At 51.9% G+C, this 14,151-nt stretch overlaps 1 protein-coding gene across 4 annotated transcripts in view; it reads right to left on the reverse strand.

The window, feature by feature from the left end:
• VGLL4 (vestigial like family member 4) overlaps window positions 1-14,151 on the reverse strand; it is a 167,507-nt gene that overhangs the window by 5,050 nt on the left and 148,306 nt on the right. For 3 of the 4 annotated variants that reach the window (XM_042910961.1, XM_042910967.1, XM_042910954.1), the window contains one exon: window positions 3,308-3,530. In XM_042910961.1, coding sequence (XP_042766895.1) covers window positions 3,308-3,530 — 223 coding nt within the window. Of the gene's footprint in view, window positions 1-3,307; window positions 3,531-10,424; window positions 10,774-14,151 lie in introns of those variants that run through there. The other variant, XM_042910976.1, reaches the window with a different exon arrangement.

Raw genomic sequence — 14,151 nt, forward strand, 5'->3', positions numbered from 1 at the left:
TGTAGGCCAAGCTGGAAATCTGACCCAGGCACGGGGCCAGCTACTAAGCGAGGCTCAGTAGGAGACTGAGATTGGTCTCAGGAGCCATGGGATGGCTGTGCCATCCTGGCTAGGTGGGTGAGCAGCAGAGATCTGGGCTGGTGCAGAGCCAGGGGAGGGAGAGCCTGGCTTCCTCACCAGCTCTCCCAGGCAAGGGCCGGCCCTTCCTTCCTGGTAACTGCTGTACCCATGACCCTGGGCTCCAGGAGACGGCCCGGGGTCCTCCCAATAAAACTCCCTTCCTTTTGTGCTTACGTCAGCTCAGGCCGGTTTTTGTTCCTTGGAACTGGAGTCCTGGCTGACGCAAAGTGGGGACATGTTTTGGGGAGGTGGTCACAGAAGGCAAAGAAATGTAAAGCGTCCTAGAATGAATTTAGAGAAGCTTGGAATAAAGCTAGAAGAATAAAGTCAACGTGCGGCCTTTATTTCAGCCACTCCCGGACAGAATATGGCCGCCTAGCAGGGGCCAGCAACACAGAACCACCGATGAACAAGGGGATGCTGTGAAGACATTCTAACTTCACTCCTGGCAGCAGGTCATCTCTAGGGCACCTCCCGAGATGGAGGGAACACGGTGGCTGTGCACATGGACAACAGGGGGCAGTCTCATCTCCTCCCCCCCTTCCCCCCAACCCACCTGGCAGAGGGCTCCCAGGACAGGCCACACCACCACCCTCCTGTTCCGAGCTCAGGCCCATCTCCCTGACTCTGGCCGAATGCACGCTGTGCTTCAGCGCCACACACCCACCTGGAACAGACTGTGAGCTCATGGGATGCAAACTCCTCCCCCAACACCCTAGTTTTCCAGATAGAGAAACCAAAGGCCCGAAATGAGTAACCTGCTGGAGCCTCCACAGCAAACCAGCAGCAGGGCCAGGCTGAGAATGTGTCACTCACACTCCACTCACTCCTCTCCCCACCCACATTGGCTGCATGTGGAACCGACGCTGCCCTGGAGAAAGACCGACCACGTGAGAACCATCCCGATGGACACTATCCCCCAGGTTAGTATTTAACCTTAGCCTGCATCTCCCCATTTGCTGTCAAAGCCACTCTCGCGGTCTCTTCTGGAGCTTCCTTTAGGACACACGATCCCCTCAGAGCCGCCATCACAAGAACACAAAGTGGGGTGACATTTTCTGCAGCCTCCCCAGACATGCCTCTCTGGGAACTTTCCTTTTCTGGTTCCCGGAGATGTGAGTCACATTTTCCACCCAACAGAGGAAGGCTTCCCCTGGCTGCCCTGCACCGCCTGTCCTGCCTGCCCACCGCACACAGCTGTGCCGATGCTCCAGGAAGCCCCCACCCAGTCCTCTCCCTTGCTCAGAGCTGCAGGACGGCAAACTCACTTCCCCACAGGAGCCACCCTGACCGCTCACAAATAAAACAGAACCCCAGCAAACAGCCTCTGAGCTGACCATGTTGCTCACCTCTGTGTGGTCAGCAGAGTACCGGGCACAGAACTCGGTAATGTCTGAGCAGTAGCTCAGGTTCTAGTGACCGGCCACACCACACCACACTGACAAAGGAGGGAGCTCATTGAGCGGTTACCCCATGAATGAAACACACATGAATGATAACCTTTGCTTCATCACCACCCCCAACGTTAAATGAAAGCTTAGGGGTGTGGCCACCACGTCGGGGAAGCCAAAGGCTTCCCAGGAAAGCTGTCAGCCTGCCCCACAGCCATGGCTTTGTTCTCCATCCAGGGATCCCCTAAGAACTCAGGTGGGAATTCAAGGTTCTCAGTCCTAGAAAGCCTGCTCCACAGCCGCACAGCACATCGGACAGGCCAGGGACCTTCCTGCTGGGGGGCGGGGGGCAGCCAGGCACGTTTTACCGTAGGGTCAGGGAGACCACGGTAAAAGAGCCAAGTCACTGTGTCCAGCAGCATACTTCTCACACAGCAAATGTGACCCAAACCAACCAGAAGACCCTCAAAGTCATGGAAACCCATGATCCAAGAAACACTAAAGCTTCAGAGACAGCTGTTCTGGGCAGACATGGCTCCAGGGGCTCCAGGGAGCTTCTTCCTCCAAGCCACCATGGGCTTAGAGACTCATCTTCCCAGTGGAATCCCACCCCCACCTTGCCAAGGGACTCCCCACGGCAGTGGCTGCAGCCAGAGGGCTGAATTCCCTGTTCCTAGAATCAAATTCTCTGATGCCTAAAACACCTCTACTGTGGGCTCTGAGTGCAATCCTCTTTGCACGCACCCACTCCCCTGACTAGACTGCAAGCTCCTTCCGGGTTGGAAACATATTCCACTCATGTGTCTCTGTACCTCCAGAGCTTTGCCGAGTGCCCGAGGCACGGGCAGTACTAGTAAGTGTGCAGTAAGTGGCTGTCTACAGATACGTTAATATAGTTATTTGATAACCAGTCTCCTCTACACTAAAACCGTGAGTGCCCTTATCTTGCCTGCCCAGCTTCTAGCATCCTCGGACATGGTAGGTATCTACCCCGTTCTGTTACATGAATGAACGAAACAAACGGGATGCAGATGTCTGGCTCCCCCATGGGAAATGCAACCGTTCGTCGGCCTTACTGGATTCACAGGCACTGGCACGACTTCATCCGATGCCAAGGCCCTGCCGACAGCAGTTACTGCAGACTAGATCAGAGACTGGCGCCAGGCGTGCTGGGCCAGCTGTGTCAGGAGGGGTGGCCGGAAGCCCAGCGACAGGCACTTCGGTGGGGGGCTGCAGGAAAGCAGAGGGGAGCCCAGAAGCAGAGCCCGGGGCCTCCAGCTGCACGCAGCATCTCCTCAGGACCCGGCACCTTCCTCCACTCACTGCCAGTCGATCTTAAACAAACACTGACAGCGGGACCTATTAGGTCACAAGGCCCTAGCGGTTCAGAGAGAAACACCATGGGCTCATGCAGGGATTCCAAACCTCAATGCCAATGCTTCCTTTCGTATTTCCCCAGGAGCCCCATTTTTGAAATATTGGGTTTTTAATCAAGCGAACTGTGTTTATTAAGTAATAATTTAATTTCCTTATTTTCCTTTAATAAAAAACATTCCTATCTGCCAATCACAGATTTCTCACCAGCATGAGCTAATAACCCCTCTGACCACTGACTTTATAGAATTCCAACCCAAAGCAAAGCAACCTGACATTTAACTTCGTCACAGTGTGACCTTGTAACAGGCCGCCACCTCCCTCCCGGTCCTCTGCCCCGTGGTCTCCACCCGGGCGGCGGTCCCCACACCCCTGGACCAACGACCGGCCGCCAACCTGAGCCCTCCTGGACAAAGGCATACCTGCTGCCGCTCCGCAGGGGTCAGCGTGGGCGCGATGCCAGCCGGCCTGCTGGCGTCCATGCTGTTCTTGGTCAGCGCCAGGGGCTGCTCCATGCTGAGGCTGGGGAGGGATGTGTACAGGTGGTTGCCGTGAAGGCTCATGGTGGGGGCCACAGCACGCTCGATGGGGCTGCGGCTGCGCTCCCGGGGGTCTTTTCGGCAGTCTCCGTTGGCAGTCTTGTTCCTGAAAAAGAGGAATGAGCGCTCGGATGGAAACCCTGGCATGCTCTGAATGGCGAAGGGGAGACCGGCCTTGCACTGGGCGCCTCATGCTGATTATTTAATTCCTCACCGCACTAGGGAGAAATATCTCATCACCATCGTCATCTCCATTTGCCGAGGCTCAGGCCAAAGAGCTCCAGTAAGGCGAGGAACCCCCGTGCTCACCCAGGTCGGTGTGACGCCAGAGCCCCAGGGTCTGAGGTCGGCCGTGTGGGGCCGTCCAAGCGAAGATGCCACCCCTCGGCTCAGCACCCTGCCCCTGAGCGGGGATGTGCTTGCAGAGCCCTTCCATAATAAACTCCGCTTGCTCGGAGCCTGGAGAACTTGCCTGCGTGCTCCAGGCCGGCTTGGTTTGACAAGGATCTGCCACTCGGCATAATCCAAAGTCACCAGATGCCTCCAACGTGGAGGATCGTGTTCTAAGCCTCCAGCAGCATTAGCTCTCTGGATCTTCCCCACAGCACGAAGGAGGTGCCTCAACGACTTTCTTTCCACGTGACAGAACTGAGACTCAGGGCTGTGGTGCCACACTGGCTGAGAACTGGTGCCGTCTGCCCCGGCTCCGAGCGTGCAGCTCTACCATCCAGAACATACCGACCACAGCAGTCCACTTGAGGGAAGTCCCTCAACGGACACTCCCGAAGCCCTCAGCTGTGTGGAACATGGGTGGGGCTATAAACACCACCCCCACCTGCAACCTGAGTGACCCAGTCCAAAGGCAGCATCCTATATTGCATCTGTTAGAGAATGCTACATACAGCGTGGGTGACTGGCAAGGCACAGCCGATAAAAGACCAGGAACACCATTGTGGGCTCAGCCCAGGTCCCTCCTCCCCTGTTTATTCCTGGGGTTCTCTCTGCCTTGGGTCTCAGCCCCCACAGTCCACCATGTTCTTTACTGCCAGGACAATCTTTTTTTTTTTTTTTTTTTTTTTTTTTTTTTGTAACAAATGAGAAGTCTTTTAACTAGAAATGTGGTGGGTAATTTCAATGACTTTTCTTTAAGGGATGCAAATTATTCTCAGGGTCCACAGCCACCATCCGCCTCAGGGGGCAGCCTGTTTCACAGCAGAGAAGCTTGGGCTCGTGCACTGAGAAACCTAGAGAAATCAACAGTCACAGCCCGCCTCTCCGCCTGAATCAGATGAAAGGTAAGCTAGTATTTTATGCACCCAGGCATGCCTTCTCCCACTGCAGACTCACAGGCAGTTGTAGGAAATGAACACACGGCGATCCCATATACCCTTTGCCCTGCTTCCCCCAATGGTGACATAGGATGGCACCACACCCAGGCTACCCACACTCAATCTGCCCGCCTGATGCAGGTGTCCGCTTTACTTGTTTTCATCCCAGCGTGAGCTCTGTATAACGCAGATCCGACCACATCATGCCCTTAGTTACAATTTTCAGCAGCTTGGCACCGCCTTCTCGCCGGAGTCCCAAAGGCCGACCACCTTCCCATCCTCACACCCCCAAGCGTTGTGCTCTGCAGTTCTGACAGTCTACTTGCCATTCTTCAGGTAAGATGTGCCAGTGCCACTTTCTGTGGCTAACGGTATATGTGTGTGGCCGCCCCACCCCCCCCACACACACACAGCACTCACTGCTAACCATGCCTGCAGCTTTAGGAGCTGTGCTCTGGATACCCAAGGGCCCAAGCAAACCTTTAATAAAAAGCTCATCACACCAATATTAACAAAGTCTTCATCTGCGCCCCCGCCCCACCTTTCCGGGGGCTTCCAGAACCACACCAAGCCCTGCTCATCCTGTACCCTCACTGCCCGGCATGCTACCCAGCGTGGTAAGCCGTGGTGAGGACCGTGAGTGAACAAAAAGGAAGCCGTACACGGGTGACCGGGGAAGGAAAGGCAGGCCCCACGGCCACGGAACGAAGGATGGGCAGAATCGTGAAGGAGTGAGAGCAGAGGGGCCGCTTGCGAGTATGTTCACACCTTTCAGGTGGATTGTGTGCCAGGATCAGTACGCCATCAGGGGCTAGGTGGAAAGAGCAGGAAACGTGGCAAACTCCAGCCCCAAGCTTTAGTTCCACTCACCATCTCACAGGCAAGCCGCTCAGCCCAGTGCTACCATCTACCATATGGTCACAGTACAATATGTCTCGGAGGGGTTTAAATAGGGACTGGACATAATACAGACCCAATAATCGTACTAGCACAGGGCAAGTGAGCAGTGAACGCGGAGGGACACATCAGCTGTAAGCCTAAGTAATTCACTGCGTAAGCCACAGCTTTTCATTTATGGGTGATTTTTCTCCCTCTTATCCTCTGGGTTGACTATATAGAATGACTTAAAAGCAGTTTGAGGGGCGCCTGGGTGGCGCAGTCGGTTAAGCGTCCGACTTCAGCCAGGTCACGATCTCACGGTCCGTGAGTTTGAGCCCCGCGTCAGGCTCTGGGCTGATGGCTCAGAGCCTGGAGCCTGTTTCCGATTCTGTGTCTCCCTCTCTCTCTGTCCCTCCCCCGTTCATGCTCTGTCTCTCTCTGTCCCAAAAATAAATTAAAAAAAAAAAAAAAAAAAAAAAAAAAAAAGCAGTTTGAGAATAAATTTTCAGCCTATTAAGGCAATCACAGGAGAATATGTTCTGGTCAAACAGTTCCATATATGCCACATATACCCCAACAATTTTCGAAGAATTACAAAAACCAAACAAAAACCAAACAAAACAAAAAAAACCTTAATTTTGAAACCCGCCTGTCCACAATTCCATCTTCCTGTGATGATTCAGAAGACATTACAGGGCTTCCCAATGAACGCCTCCGGGCTATGAGAGCAAACAGCCATAATCACACGGCATAGATGAGGCCGTTTCACTGGACAGACTTCCAGCCAGTCGGACCCGAGATAAACTGGACTTTACCTAAATGGAAATTTATCGCTAAACATGCAATTTATCAGACTAGGGAAAAACTACATTGTCACAATACTCCTCTTCAGTATCAGGTTTTCTTCTCAATCGGGATAAGACGTAATGCTTGATAAGGTGCGTGAACTGCTTCCCTGAGACTATCTTCTCCCTGCCCGCCAAAATGAGGTTCCTGGAGCCTACTGAACACACTCCAGAAACTCTGGACGGAATGATGAGCTTCCCAGTCCGAATCTGCCTCTGTCCAATTCAGACTCCAGTTTATCAAGCAACGTTGACTGAGCCCCTATCCTGTGAAGGCCACAGAAAGTAAGACACAGCCCTGCCTTTTCACAGGCTCATGACCCGGCTGCAGCAGAGAGGCCTGGGGAGGGGCCAGGCTCACACATGACAGCTACAGCCCCGGGGAAGCCAGCACGTGCCACATCACAGACAGGGGAGAATGCGGGAAAGAGCCAAAGGATGAAGAGTAGCCTAGGCTGGTGGGAAGAAGCAGCCTGAAGCTCAGGCCGTACATACCTGTGACCATCCAACGTCAGAGTCACCAGCACAGACCTACTACAGCACCGGTGATCCTCCGAATCTCATGCCCAAGTGGCACTTCAATACTGACAAGGCACAGTGAGGTGTATCAACCCAGCCGGGCCTCCGGACAGTCAACTGACGCGCAGGGATTAGTAAACCACGTTATAGGGGAAAGGGATGCCCCAAGGCAGTAGTGAATGGTCTAAAGGCATCTGGCTAACAGGGCAATGCCATACCCACAAAGTGTGCCCCCGAAACCCGCTCTGCACCCACACCGCCCTGGGGAGCAGGAGACAAGAACTCTGGGAAAGCTAACCAGAAAACTGATCAGCTGCAAACATGACACAGTGGGACATCACGGATCAGACAAGACACTGAAAACACAGAAAGAAAACGTCTGAAGTACCTGGCATTTAATTTTAGTAAAATTATATATTACTCACATTTCCAGCTCACTTTCCTGGTTCCCGGAGCTTAACGACAGACACTGTTTTCCATGTTTCCCCCTCCTCCAGTGAATCATACCCAAGGCTCCACTGCTTCCCAGAGCATCATGTGCTCTCACGGACAGCAGACAAACCGCATGCTTCCTGCCTGCCAGATCCAAGTCGCCCCCGTCGCAGTTAAAGACAAAGTTTGCTCAGGAAAAACCCACTACAGCCCCATCAGAGCCTAAAGGGCTCCCAGGTGCCTTGATGCCACAGCCGGGCTGCTGCCTCCGATGCACCCGGCCCCCTTCCTGAGAACCCACACTCATCCTGGGGCGGGATTGCCAGTGCCAACTGTTTCAGGAGAAAAAACGGAAAGGTGGGTGGGGGTGTGTGTCCGTGGGGGGGTGGGGAACAAGGGTAAAGAGGTGGTAAAAAAGAAGATGCATATTACACTTTCCTCCAGGACAAAGCGTTCCGGGGAACGGACACCACATGCTCCCTCTGCCCTCTCTGAGCTGAGAAATCAGAAGTGTCTACTGTGCTTGGGGAAAAGTAAGCTGGATTCCAAGCACTGAGACTGTGAAAGAATCACGTGAAAAAAGTGCACCGTGTCCATTTGTATTCTCATTAAAATGGGATTTTCCTGCCCTTAAACAGGAGCTTGGACCTGAAACCAAACCCTTGGGAAGGTACTACTTGATATTCTTGGGCCTTGACTGAATTCCATTAACTACTGACAGCCATTAAATAAACCAATGTGAGTCTGAATTCCTCCAGCAGGGGAAGGGATCTGTGTATAAGACATTGTAGGTGTTGCTTTCGAGGAAATATTCTGGGCCCCAAAGGCCCCCATGCTGCAGGTCTCTCGGCCCAGGTGGGTGTGGTGGGGCCCACTCAGACCCCAGGCCCAGGTCCCGGTGACACACCGAACATCCCTGAAGTGACAGAGTGCCCTGTGGGGTGGGGCACCAGAGCAGTCCTGGCGGAGGTGAAGTGAGGGTCTGTGGCAGCCTCCACTGGTGCACGAGGGCTTAGTGCAGACAGAGCACTAAGGACCCAGGAGCAGGGGTGAGGTGCGGGGAGCAGGAGCCCATGGGGTGAGGGTCGCAGCCAAGATGCAATCGTCTCCTCAGCATAGTGCTCCTCCTGCTCCCATTTCACTCCTCACAGGAATGGTCGCCCTCTGGGAACGAACAGGACAGTTCACAGTTCGTGAACAAACAAATGTTCACAGTCTAGCACAAACAATCAGCTCAGTAAAGCAGCTTTGGTTTTAAAAAAGCTTCACCAAGACAACATACTTAATGCCACTGAATGGAACACTAAAAATGGCTGGGGGTGGGAGGGTGGGGGAGCGGTGCCTGAGTGGCTCAGTCAGTTAAGCATCAGTCTCAGGTCATGATCTCATGGTTCCAGCCCTGCAATGGACTGTCAGCACAGAGCCCGCTTTGGATCCTCTGTCTCCCCTCTTTCTCTTTCCGCCCCTCCCCCACTTGTGTGCGGGTTCTCCCTCTCTCTCAAAAATAAATGTTTTTTAAAAATGGCTAGGGGCGCCTGGGTGGCTGTTGGTTAAGCATCCGACTTTGGCTCAGGTTCTTGTGGTTCATGAGTTCAAGCCCCACGTCGGGCTCTGGGCCGACAGCTCAGAACCTGAAGCCTGCTTTGAATTCTGTCTCCTTCTCTCTCTGTCCCTCCCCTGCTCAGGCTCGGTCTCTCTGGCTCTCAAAAATAAATAAACATTAAAAAAAAATTTTTTTTTAATGGCTAAAGGGGTGCCTGCCTGGCTCAATCAGAAGGGCATGTGACCTTTTTTTTTTTTTTTTTAACGAGAACTCAAGTGAGAAAGCAAGCATGAATGAGGGATGAGGGACAGGCAGGGACAGAAAGCCAGAGGAAGAGAGAGACGGAGAAAGAGGGAGAGGGAGGGAGAGGGAGGGAGAGGGAGAGAGAGGAGAAGAAGAGAGAGAGGGAGGGAGAGGGAGAGGGAGAGAGAGGAGAAGAAGAGAGAGAGGGAGAGAGAGGGAGAGGAAGAGAGAGGGAGAGAGAGGGAGAGGGAGGGAGAGGGAGAGGGAGAGGGAGGGAGAGGGAGAGAGAGGGAGAGGGAGAGGGAGAGAGAGGGAGAGGGAGAGGGAGAGAGAGGGACAGAGAGAGAATATCTCAGGCAGGCTCCATGATCAGCACACAGCCTGATGTGGGGCTCAATCCCACAACCCTGAGATCATGATCTGAGACAAAATCAACAGTCGGATGCTCAACTGACTGAGCCACCCAGGCGCCCTGAGCATGTGACTCTTGATCTCACGGTCATGAGTTCCAGCCCCACATTAGGTGTAGGGATTACTAAAAAAATAACACTACATTTTTTAAAAAAATGGCTAGAATGGTACACTGTATGGTAAATATGCTTTACCAGAATTAAAATTAATGATTTTCTCAAATTAAAGACAAAAAGCATCCCACAGCCACCACTTACTGGGTTCCCCCTGGGTTTGTGACGGTGTAGGTGGTGCCGTCTCACTCGTGCAGGAAAGAGGAGCAGGATGCTGGAGATGAACACTTAGCCAAGGACGGAGGGGGAGGCAGGGCATCAACCATCCTCCCCCTGGGTCGCTACAACAGCCCTTCACCACCTCCTGCTTGCTCCATGCTGCCGGGAGACCCTGTAGGCCTGGTCCTGTAGGCCTTGCTCTCCAGTCAGCCAGCTCCACGGGGCGCTCCAGAGGGCCCTGCACCCCTATGCTCTGCTGTCTCCCCAATGCCCTGCGCAAGGCTGAGCACACGGTGAATAAGTGAATTATTTAAGTACCTACATTACGTGCGTGTCAAGTAAACCGCATCTGTGGTAAATGAAAAGGGAATTAAGGAAATTTCAGGGGCAATTCCTAGCAGGAGAGACTTTCTTAAAGAGCAGAATTCAGGGAGCATTTAAATATGGAGAATAAGCAGTAGTGAAGATACCTTCCCCATTTTCTGCCGTCTCCCCCATTCTCCCCTAGGGCATCCAAACCTCACATACCCCCTCTTGCTTTCTCCTTGTGAGCAGGGTAACCCACAGCTTCCCGACATGCTTCCAGATGTGTCACCAAGCATCCTGGTCAAGCCTGTCCCTCCTTAGTACCAACTACAGACAGGAAGCAGAGGGGGCGGTGACACTGCCAGGGCACTGCTGTACAGAGGGAAGGCAGAGACACCCTCCTGGGTGTAAACTGATGAGCTGCGTGTCACAGGCAAGAAAAGTTGGGAAATGTTGCCATTCACGGTGTCACAAAGACAGAGAACAATCTGGGACCTCTGCTTTGGTCACGAACATGTCCTGGCCAGCAGTGCAAAGCAGATGGAGACTGCCTTTGACTTGAACTCTAGGGAGAGACTGTGTTGCACACGACAACTATCATCCCTCAACATCACTTAACAATCAAGACAAAAGCCAGAGCCCTGCCACCCTCAGAGGTTCAAGGGAATCCAACCTGTGCCTGAAGGGCACTACAACTGGTGACTTACAGGGTTACCACATCTATCCACCCACGTAACTTTTCCCCCTATGACTCCCTGACAAAGGTAGCGTCCCCCACTGATAGCTCAGATTTCAGAAAACGATGACACAGAACCAAGCCACACGCTCCCCACTTGCTCTATCGCATGACATTTGTGACCTGCAGTCACAAATACAGCATCTTTATTATCGCGAACTATCACCTATTGAACGCTACATGCCAGGTCATATGCTAGACTGTAATGTGTTATTCAGTCTCTCACTACGCTACACAGTAAGTATCATCATGCCCATTTTATAGAGGAGTAAACAGGTTCAGAGAGGTCAAGTAGTTCATCTAAAGCTGCAAAACCAGAACCGTACAAGGATTCTAATTTCTATTTGACTGGTTCCAAAGCCTTTCCTTTTCATCGTTCCCTCTCAAGCGAGGGGGAGAGTGGTAGAGAAAACTACCAACACCTATGAACCTACCATCCAAGACTAACAGATGAAATTACATATTGTATTTGCTTCAGACCTTTTCTTTCCTCTTCTAGGAAACGCTGGCAGCCATCAGTACAGGAGAACAGGGCAGACTCAGCTGAAACCCTTCCTCTGTGATCGCCCCCCAGGCTCGTTCCCCTCTTCAGCTCTGGATGCACCGCTGTCCTGTATTTGGGGAATCTTCCTATTCGTGCTTATGAACTCTCACCACATAGGAGTAGATCTGTAAACAGTATGTAGCACACTTTTTAAAAAATGTTTTATTTATTTATTTATTGAAAGAAAAGGCAAAGGCAAAGGCAAAGGCAAAGGCAAAGGCAAAGGCAAAGGCAAAGGCAAAGGCAAAGGCAAAGGCAAAGGCAAAGGCAAAGGCAAAGGCAAAGGCAAAGGCAAAGGCAAAGGCAAAGGCAAAGGCAAAGGCAAAGGCAAAGGCAAAGGCAAAGGCAAAGGCAAAGGCAAAGGCAAAGGCAAAGGCAAAGGCAAAGGCAAAGGCAAAGGCAAAGGCAAAGGCAAAGGCAAAGGCAAAGGCAAAGGCAAAGGCAAAGGCAAAGGCAAAGGCAAAGGCAAAGGCAAAGGCAAAGGCAAAGGCAAAGGCAAAGGCAAAGGCAAAGGCAAAGGCAAAGGCAAAGGCAAAGGCAAAGGCAAAGGCAAAGGCAAAGGCAAAGGCAAAGGCAAAGGCAAAGGCAAAGGCAAAGGCAAAGGCAAAGGCAAAGGCAAAGGCAAAGGCAAAGGCAAAGGCAAAGGCAAAGGCAAAGGCAAAGGCAAAGGCAAAGGCAAAGGCAAAGGCAAAGGCAAAGGCAAAGGCAAAGGCAAAGGCAAAGGCAAAGGCAAAGGCAAAGGCAAAGGCAAAGGCAAAGGCAAAGGCAAAGGCAAAGGCAAAGGCAAAGGCAAAGGCAAAGGCAAAGGCAAAGGCAAAGGCAAAGGCAAAGGCAAAGGCAAAGGCAAAGGCAAAGGCAAAGGCAAAGGCAAAGGCAAAGGCAAAGGCAAAGGCAAAGGCAAAGGCAAAGGCAAGAAAAGAAAAGAAAAGAAAAGAAAAGAAAAGAAAAGAAAAGAAAAAAAAAGAATCCCAAGCAGGCTCTGTGCCCGATGAGTGGCTCGAACTCACAAACAATGAGATCACGACCTGAGCTGAAATCAAGAGTCGAACACTCAACCGACTGAGCCCCCCGGGCGCCCCATTAGCACGTTTTAAATTTACATCATGGTATCAATCACACTGTACATACTGCTTTGCAGTCATGCTTTCCTCCCTCACGTGGCTTTGGGGCTCTCCCCACGTTCCGACCTAGAGATCTAGTAATTTACCTGCTGTGTGGTATTCCTTCATAGGAACACACCGTAATGTATTTATCCATTTCTCTACTGACAGGCATCTGGACCATCCCTGGTTTTCCCTCATTATAAATAACCCCATGGTGTTTCCATCTCTGCACATCCCTTTGTGCCTGGGTGCGGGGGTCTCTCAGGATCTCTCAGGCAGATATCTAAAGTACACTGCTGGGTTGCAGTGCTCACACAGATGTTGCCAAAACCCTTTACGATGTGGCCGTCCACTCTGTCTGTACCTGCCTCTGCCAGCTGGACATCACCGTCCCTACCAACGTGCATCCTCTGTGGCATCCAGCTTTGGCAGTCTGCGGATCTCTGTCATTCTCGCGGTGCGGAGTCAGTCCTCCTGGCTGTTTTAACTTGCATTTCTCTAGTTGCCAGCGCAGGTGAGCCTATTTTCATATACGTATTGGTCATTCTACCTCCTTGGCTTTTAATTTGTTACAGGTTGAATTGTGCTTCCCCCAAAAGATGCTCAAGTCCTAACCTCCAGGACCTGTAAATGTGATGTCACTTGGAAAGAGTCTTTGCAGATAATCTAGTTAAGATGAGGTCATGAGAGCAGGTCCTAATCCAACACGACTGGAGTCCTTATACACAGGGGGTAATTTGAACCAAGTGATAAACCCATAAGGGGGGGAAACAACGTGAAGATACACGAAGAATGCCATCTACAAGCCAAGGAACGCTGGAGGCCACCAGAAGCAAGGAGAGAGGCAAGAGCAGGTTCATAGTCACAGCTCTCAAGAAGGAACCAACCTTGCTGACACCTTGATCTTAGACTTTGTAGCCTCTGTCCAGAACTGTGAGACAACACGATTCTGCGGTTTAAGCCCCCTACTTCGTGGTGCTTTGTCAGGGCATTCCTAGGAAACAAATACAACTTCCACAGCCTTTCCCTGCCATTACTTTATGCTTCTTTAGATATTCTCCACAGGCAGGGTTTCTTCTGCTTCATCTATGATACACACGCACACGCACACACACACACACACACACACACACACACCACGAATGTTTTATAACTTCATTTTCAAATAGGTTCATAAGATCCACTGGACCTTGTCATGCAAGCCTGTCATTATGAGGCATATTTAATGAGCACCAAGAAATGACAGCACAAGCTGAGACTGTGTGTGTGAGGCCAGGCCTGCCAATAAGAAGCTGCCCCCTGACTTCACCTCCAAGAGCAATTGAGGAAGCCAGGAAAAGGCAACCCCATCTGCCCCCACAAACAAGGGAAGAAGCTCATCAGCCAAATTATAATCCAAAACCTTGTGGCTCAGTAACATTTTGGACAGATGAAGGCACGGACAACCCACCAGATCTTTCCATCATTCCTACAGCGATGGGCCCATTGATAACCAAACCCTCGAGCCCACCGGCCAGCTGTACACTGTCCCCCGCTTGCATTCACTGCTTGTGCCTGCCCTCTGGG

Source organism: Panthera leo, chromosome A2 (assembly GCF_018350215.1).
Source record: "Panthera leo isolate Ple1 chromosome A2, P.leo_Ple1_pat1.1, whole genome shotgun sequence".
NCBI classification, from domain to species: Eukaryota; Metazoa; Chordata; class Mammalia; order Carnivora; family Felidae; genus Panthera; species Panthera leo.